The 8,493-nt window shown below is 52.5% G+C and overlaps 1 protein-coding gene across 1 annotated transcript in view; it reads right to left on the bottom strand.

The window, feature by feature from the left end:
• Positions 1 to 557: 557 nt before the first annotated feature.
• Positions 558 to 8,493, bottom strand: part of LOC119099771 (ras-related protein Rab-32-like) — an 11,276-nt gene continuing 3,340 nt past the window's right edge. The window contains exons 2-5 of the mRNA XM_037222832.1: positions 3,793 to 3,991; positions 3,028 to 3,209; positions 1,175 to 1,318; positions 558 to 668 (exon numbers count right to left, since the gene is read on the bottom strand). Of these exons, the coding sequence (XP_037078727.1) occupies positions 558 to 668; positions 1,175 to 1,318; positions 3,028 to 3,209; positions 3,793 to 3,991 (636 nt within the window). The remainder of the gene's footprint in view (positions 669 to 1,174; positions 1,319 to 3,027; positions 3,210 to 3,792; positions 3,992 to 8,493) is intronic.

The raw sequence follows: 8,493 nt of genomic DNA, 5'->3' as shown, positions 1-8,493 counted from the left end.
ATCTGTGAGCGCGTAAAAGGTGCCAGTGTGTGCTTACTCCTAGTGTCAAGCACACCGAACACGGACCTTGCGGTGTTTGGCTCGGAGCTCATGAGGTGCTCCTCTCCCCCCTCCCGAACTCTCCCCGCACAGGCCAGCACCTGTAGCTCTCTGGCACCCGTACAGACGCAGTTGGCTTGGCTGCCGTCAGGGCGGGCGCACCAGCGGCGTCCACCCACTGGCAACAGGCCCGTGAGAGGTGAGTGGGCAGCTACGCAACAGACAGTGAACAGAGGCACCGCCGACAGCGCCGTCACTGCAGCCGGCTCCGCACTTGACGGTGACACCTGCGGATGCCACCCGCAAAATCGTTGCCACCTGCAGCTGCGGGTGGTCCCATCTGTGGTCGACCTTGGCGCCACCTGCTGGCAGCTGGTGTCTGCCAGTGTTGAGCGAGCGACAGTGGCCGCCACCATGCGTCCAGCGGCGCTGAGACCAGCTGGCTGGCACGAGGTCTGACGCCGCGTTTACCGCCGACGCCGCCGAGGCTAGGGCGGCCCTAGCGGCTGAGGTCGGCCCTAGGCCGCTGCAGCTCCCGTTGGAATCTGGCGCCGTCCTGCACGGCCATCCACGGTCAGGGTTCGTCCCCATCCACCGCCCAGGTTGCCGCTCTTCTCGTGCGCCAGAATCTGGGGGCGCGTGCGCTGTCAGAGAACCGCGAGGCGTCGCGGAGGGAGCGGGTGCTGAGCGATGATGCTGATGAACGCTAGCAAATGGGATGGGAACGGAGGGTTAAAACGAGAAGATGATGGTTAAAACAAGAGGGTTAAAACAAGAAGCTCCTCAGCATATCACGAAACATCACCCGACACTCTGGCCACATACGGATGATACCAACGCTCCGTACCCTGCTGATTTTGTCTCCAATAACTGCCATCACTGGCAAGCTGGACTCACTTAACTATGCACACCTTCTCGTTTTGTGACTTCTGATGATTCCTGGATGCAGTTTAAAGCATCAATAAAGTACGCTCGCTTATTCCAAGAGCGACCTCCGCACAGCACCACTTGGCAATGTTAGCTGTTTCGGCTGGTCGACTCCAGCCATTTTCTGTCCCGTGACCTCGTTTGGAAGCCCTGGGGCCGCCTCATCACGTCCACCCTGACCTGCAGCAGGGCGGTGGCCGTGTGTTACCTTGCTGACGAGAAAGCGGGCTGCCTCCTCGATGCCGTTGTTCTCCTTGGCTGAGGTCTGAAACCAGCCGGCGAAGCCGTGCTGCTGTGCCCACTCGGCGACCTTGTCAGGGCTGGCCGCCAGCCCCTCCTTCGGAAGGTCACACTGGCCGGAGGGCAGGTAGCCCAGGTCAGGCCAGGCGAGGTCAAGTTACACCGGCAGGCAGACTGCAGAGCTGAGAGGACGTGGCACCATGCTAGACAAGTTGTGAGGGTCTCATACAGCGATCGCGAACCAAACTTTTGTTTTTCATATAAATATGCAAAATAAAGCAGATAATAATTAGACGCAACGTCCGTTAATGTAGCGACCTATTCATATTCGAATTTTGCGTGGAGTACGTGATTCCGTTTAAAATCAGCTTTAAGGTCGAGTACGACCCAATGATGACGAAAATGCAATCCGTTTTGCTCTAGCACAATAAGATTAACCTCCAGAGGTCAAATAACTGAGCCAAGCAGTGACGATGATACTTGGAAGCTTCCGGATAAAAAGGATGAAATGAATGCCATGTATATATTTCATCTAAGGACGACAAAAAATGCCACGACCTATTTTCAGGGCTATATTGTATGTCCACGGACATAGCAGTGCCGCATCGCCGCCGTAGGGTTTTCGTGTTTTCAAATATGATGTCATGTGAAAGCCAATCATCAGTTCCAGCCTGGACTGTCAAGTACATTAGAGTCAAAGACAAAATCCAAGGTCAAAGTAAACATAAAAGGCCAAGGTAGGGCGCAAACCTTTGTATGGGACCCCCGCGTACAGCTGAGGTGTCATTACAAAGCCCGTTGTCGATCCCAGCCTGGGCGCCTAAACACACCAGGGTCAAAGTCAAAATCTAAGGTCAACTTGAAGGTAAAAGAACGGAGCAGCGCCGCGCTGTCGCTGTATGGGACCAATCTGTGCTAATCAGACGTCACTGGAAAACCCATTGTCTTTTACAGTCTGGGATAAAAAATGTCGAACTTCAAGGTCGATTGTGGAAAAAACAAGCCAGAACGCAAATTTTCAAGGCCTCCATTCCAGCTTGGAGTTCCCATTATCCATGCTGGTACCAACAACGGGCTTTGTAATGACGCCTGGTTGTTACAAATTGATCCCATGCAGCGGTAATGTGGCGCTACCCCGTTATTTGACCTTGAGTTTTCACTTTCAATCTAGTGTTTTGGAAACCCGGGCTGGAATTGATAACGGAAATTCTAATGACGCCTCATTTGTGCAGATCGGTCACATACAGCGCCCGTGCGGCGCTACCTCGTCATGTGACCTTTAAGTTGACCTCAGATTTGACTTTAACTCTGGTGCTTTTTGGAGCCCAGGCAGGATATGATGACTGAATTTTAACATTCAGATGATATCACATTTGAAGGCATGGAAACCACACAGCGGCGGCACGGCACTACCTCATTCTTGGACGTTAAACATGACCTCGAAATTTGACCTTGGAAGCTTTTCTGTTCTTCACTGGAATTACGTGGCTCTCATCTGACGCCTTCCCAATATGGAACGTTTCCAGTATCTTTGTTACTACTTGACTCGGTTATTTGACGCAACCGCAACGGCGTGTCACAACTGCAGCACACTGTTTCCGATTTCATGCGAGGACTGACCTTGTTTCCCAGCAGCACACAGGGCACAGGGTCACCGTTGGGCAGCTGTACCTTCGCGAGGACTGACCTTGTTTCCCAGCAGCACGCAGGGCACAGGGTCGCCATTGGGCAGCTGTACCTTCGCGAGGACTGACCTTGTTTCCCAGCAGCACGCAGGGCACAGGGTCGCCGTTGGGCAGCTGAACCTGCGCGAGGACTGACCTTGTTTCCCAGCAGCACGCAGGGCACGGGGTCACCGTTGGGCAGCTGAACCTTCTCGTCGAGGTCGTTCTTCCACTTCATGACGGCGTCGAAGGTCACGGACCGCGTGACGTCAAACACGATGAAGGCCGCCACCGCTTCCTTGTAGTACACACGCGTCATTGAGCCAAACCTCTCCTGACCTGGAGCACAACACACCGAACCACTCCTGACCTGGAGCACAGTACGCCGAACCTCTTCTGACTTGGAGCAAACACACCGAAGCTTTCCTGGCCTGGAGCACGGCACACCAAACCTCCCTTGTCCTGAAGCACAACACATCGAAACACTCCCGATCTGGAGCACAACACATCGAACCTCTCCTGTCCTGGAGCACAGCACACCAAACCTTCCCTGCCCTGAAGCACAACAAATCGAACCGCTCCTGACCTGCGGCACAACAGAGAGGGAGCCAGGTTTACAACCAAACCACTGGGTGCCAGAGGTGAGCTTCATTTCAGATGCCGTGAAAATCGGCTTCGGTACTGATCAGCTTATGGCTGGATCGAAAAAACTTAAATGCATTAGAAGTATTCATAGGCAGTAGTGGAAGGAAGTGTGCACAGTAGCAGAGATCAACAGCAACGTGACTTGACTACCTCGACCAACATACACAAAATGGATATTTCAAAACTTGACCAGAGATGTGAAAGGCGGTCTTATCAGATGCGCTGTTCCACCCGTGTCGCGAGGTCTCCAGCGCCGGCCAGGGGCGGCTCCACCTACCGGCAATGTCCCACAGCTGCAGCCGCACGATGGTGTTGGAGTCCCAGTGGAGCACCTTGAGCGCGAAGTCGACCCCGATGGTAGCTCGGTAGTGAGCCGAGAAGAACTGGTGAACATAGCGCTTGATGATGGACGTCTTGCCGGTGCCCAGCTCGCCGATGATGAGGATCTTGTACAGATGCTCATACTTGTTTCCAACCTGTGAAGGGCAGACGACAAGGTTGGTTAGCCCAGCATCAGCTGCCTACGACAGATGACTGCCGTTCACGAAGGAAGAGCCAGCTGGCTGAAGTAAAACGCAGCGATGACTTGAAAAATCCATCAAACGAATTATGATAGATGCATGTGTGTTCAAACAGTCCAGGAGAGGCTTGGCACGATTTAAACTGGTTTTTGGGAGACCGTCAGATCGTCAACGTCATAGTTTCTCGCCATCGGGCCATCAGGGAACATTGATAGTTTGGCGTATTTTTTTTTTTGTCCCAAATGTGGATGTGGCAATATCGGTTGGTAAGCTTGCGTGGGCCGACAGAAAATGGAGCCAGGATCCAGCATTTACGTAAATGCATCTATGTGCTATGGTATGTCCACTGTTTTCCCTTTCTCCTGTCCCCTCGAAATGTTTTGTTACTTACACCTCCACGCCTCAAGGCACCGTTGATGAAAGCATCTGTGAGCAGCGAATTTTTTTTTTTTTGATTACATGCAGGACAAGAGCAAAAATCCGGTATAGGCAGATGGGGCATAGCATTTAGATTTCAAGTAGCGCAGATACTCATCTTTAGTTCGCAGACAGGTGGTGTCAAGCAGCAATGCCAGTGGCACAGACACTAAACTGCTAAGGGTTTAACGGAAACTGGTTTTGCAATATGCACGGAGAGTGGCATTTAACCATGCTGTAGAAACTCCACGCTTTATTACTGAGCTTGTCAAAACGCGGCTTCGGAACAAGAGGCAGAGGCGAGTGTACCTAGCGGTACACAACTGCCCAATGCGAGCCACGACCGAGAAGCGAAAACCGACCACTGCAGCTCGTGGCGGACGATTACGGCTCATGGCGGACGATTGCGGCTCATGGCGGACGATTACGGCCCATGGAGGACGATTGCATATCATTGCGGACCCTTGCGCCCTACCCTGTTCCTCGTTCAGTGCACCGTTGCTGGGAATCTAGAGCAGGACCCAGCGATGTACGGATATATAACCTGCCTGGTGCAAAACCTGCCTGGCGCCTGCGAAACGGACATGCTACTTACAAATGACTTAAAAATCAATGCATTCCTGACTGTTGACAATCCACCACGCCGCCGCACTAACAACCGTAATTGCATCACTCGGATCCGGCAGTTTTTGAAAACATTGTTTGGCTTACTGGACATGTGTTGCCATGGAACCGCGCGAGCTAATCGTGCCCAGCGAGAAGCCAGTCTCCCTGCGGCGCTCAGACCCTCTTTGCCACGTGCATGTGGCTGTTGCTGTCTGGCTATAATGCTTGGCTGTGAGCAATTCTTTGCCTGCTGTAGACTAGTTCCAAGCCTTATTGATTTAAATGAACCAGATGCCCCACCGTTCACAGACTCATCTATGATTATCTCGTGGCCATGTTTGCCAGCGTCGTTGGCGGTTATGTCGGTGAAAGCGCCACAGGCGACACGGTGCGTGCCAGTCAGCCGTTTGCCGGCACTTGCTGTACACCGACCCTACACACTGGTGTGTCTGATAGTCGGCGTCGCCGCGGCTCTGCAACCATGGGATCAGGCCTCGAGGGCAGACAAGGATTGGATTAGGCCCACTTAGCTGCTTCCCATGCAGGTAGCGTTGAAGTTCAAACGAGCCACATTCCTGATGAGCTTGGCTGGCGAAGCAGGCTTCGGGCAGCCTTTGCCTGTTTGACCTTGCGTCGTGAGTGACGCCCGACGCGCAGGCCCGCCGCGGGGTCGTTTACCCGTCTGCAGCACCCCCCCCCCCTCCGCTGCTAGCGTACGGCGGCCCGCGACAGCCGCTTGGCAACAAGGGGTGCACATGGGTTCAATTGCAGCGACGCAGGCGAACCCACCCAGCCAACTCTAAACGCTAGCCAACGACCAGTCCGTCTGCTCGTAAAACACAAATGCTAACTTCAGTTTTCCACGCAATGGGCGGAGGGTGGTCGAAAAACCGGGGAAGTGATGGCAGACGGGAGGGGGGCTGACATGGGGGGAGGGGATGAGGCGCCTGAGCTCGAGACGGCACTGGGTACGGGGGTGTCAACGACACCGGCGTGGTCGCTGCCGTAGGCAAGCCTGTTAGCAGACTTGCGGCGGACAGCGCCTCGGCCGCCCCGGCCTGACACCCAGGCCATGGGCGGCGGTGAGATGGCATGGAGTGCGCGGCTTCAGCCACCGCTCTGTCAAAGGAGCGGCCTCCAAGGCGCCAGTAGAGGAAAGCAAGTTCGAAGTTAGATTCGGTAGTGAGACAAAGTCGGTAGAATCAGTTTGGTCTCGTCAGGCATAGAAACATTAGGCCGAACAATGTGTTCGACCACTGATATCTGTGGATATCGGCCACTGATATCTGTGGGCGTGAGGGCTGCTGATATCTGTGGGTATCAGTGGTTCAAACGTCAGTACATATTTAACACTACAGCAGCAGCATGCTTTCGAACATCTGAGAACGTGCGCCCAAATCGACGACGCCAAATCTTCATTATTCCGTCCCAATTTGCTTCAGCTGATCGGTTTTGTAGCCCGACTCCTTTCGTACCCTTCCGTGTTTTTTGTCATTCTACGATCTAGTTTGGTTGCATGCAGGGACCAGCAAATAAACAGCGGTTGATCTAACACGCGGATAGTTCTGACATCTGGCGCACTCATTCCAAACAGACCTATGCTAGACTTCGGGCGGAATCGGATCGGATGCTGAATCAAACAGATTTGTGTTGGGTTGCAGTGAAATCGATTCCTTTGAACCTTCGTCGCGAGCACAAGCTAGTCAAATATCCGGTGCATAGACTCCAGCAGGAATACGAGCAGCAGAATATTGCATTGTGTTGTATTGTACGTAATCGCTTCGATCCACATCAGTTTGGCTATTCTCTGAACCTCGCCACTTTGCGTAGTCACAGCACACTTCGCAAGCCAATTCAAATGTTGGAACAATCCCAGCCATCCCAACTTACATCCCATTCGGTATTTGCTGAGCTATACTACGAATTTTAGTCTGTTTTTTTCTGGAGAAGTTTTTTTAGAAGTTTTCGTCTGGAGATTTGGGATCTTTCACAGACCTTGAGTGGTAGCATTCCTGTTATACCTTTGGAACGTGCGATGCGCATATTGCGTCTTTCCATTGTTGTCCATTTCACAATGCATCGCCCAGATGGTGAGATAGCCGCTTATCTCGGACCACACACTCCCGACCTTATATACACAAACGCAGAGCGCACCACAAGCCTCCCAATGATCGGAGCGCTGTGCGGCACGCAGAGAGCAAAGTAATATGCAAACTATTATGCAGACAGTCAAATCTTATTTGTGATATATATATATATATATATATATATATATAACAAATATGTGTGTGTGTGTGTGTGTGTGTGTGTGTGTGCGTGTGTGTGTGTGTGTGTGTGTGTGTGTTGTGTGTGTGTGTGTGTGTGTGTGTGTGTGGTGTGTGTGTGTGTGTGTGTGTGGTGTGTGGTGTGTGTGTGTGTGTGTGGGTGTGTGTGTGTGTGTGTGTGTGTGTGTGTGTGTGTGTGTGTGTGTGTGTGTGTGTGTGTGTGTGTGTGTGTGTGTGTGTGTGTGTGTGTGTGTTGTGTGTGTGTGTGTGTGTGGTGTGTGTGTGTGTGTGTGTGTGTGTGTATATCTACGTTGGGGTAAAAAAACATGGTGGCTTCAATGGTACCCGACAAATGTGTTATCAAATGGATTTCTGAGCCGTTGTTGCCAGAACAAATTCATCAGCATCACGCGTGAATTTGGCCACGTCCGCCTTGAGTCGGAATCGGAGACGACGCAGAGTTGTGCTGCAGTACTCGGAGTGGGGGTCAGAACCAGCATCACATGCAATGCGTTTAGAGTCTGCATTGATTCCGTACAGAGCAGACAAGTAATATCCGGACAACGTGGCTTAGTTTTAGGGGCACTAAATTGCACCGCGAAAAACGACAGCAATGTACCCCTGGTCCAGACGATGAATGCTTTCTCGACAGAAAGATAAGATAACAATTCCTTTAGAAGATCCGGGTCGGTAGATGGGTCCGAGTTTGTTACGCATTATGCGCCGTTTGGACCCAGATTCCATTGCTCACTGGAACTAACTATGCATATACTTTCTTCTTGAGCTTTGAGCTTGCCGAACCTGAGAACCTTTAGCGTGTTACCCGTGCACGACGTGACCACGGTTTGTCCGCTGAACCACCCGTTCTCTGCGGGTGGCCTGGTGGAGGGTACAAGCCGAGGGCACTACGCGCCACGCTTCCACGCATCCTAAGCGTGACGAGGCCGGGTCGGTTCTCGAGGCCAGCGAGCTTCACCCGCCAGGCTATCATGGCCAGCAGGCTCCTCGCGCTCGTCTGGCCAGGACAGAGCGACTGTACAGGCCGCAGGTCGGCAACAACACACGTCCACCGAAGTAAATATTTGTTCTTGCTGCATATGCATGCACTGAATTTCCGCGACCGGCTGCGGATTCCAGAATTGCATTTGATTAAATTAATAAATTTGTTTT

The sequence above is a fragment of the Pollicipes pollicipes genome, unplaced genomic scaffold, assembly GCF_011947565.3.
Source record: "Pollicipes pollicipes isolate AB1234 unplaced genomic scaffold, Ppol_2.1 Scaffold_4881;HRSCAF=5763_pilon_pilon_pilon, whole genome shotgun sequence".
Classification (NCBI taxonomy): domain Eukaryota; kingdom Metazoa; phylum Arthropoda; class Thecostraca; order Pollicipedomorpha; family Pollicipedidae; genus Pollicipes; species Pollicipes pollicipes.
Note: the sequence above shows the minus strand (reverse complement) of the source record. Positions and strands in the feature narration are given on the sequence as shown.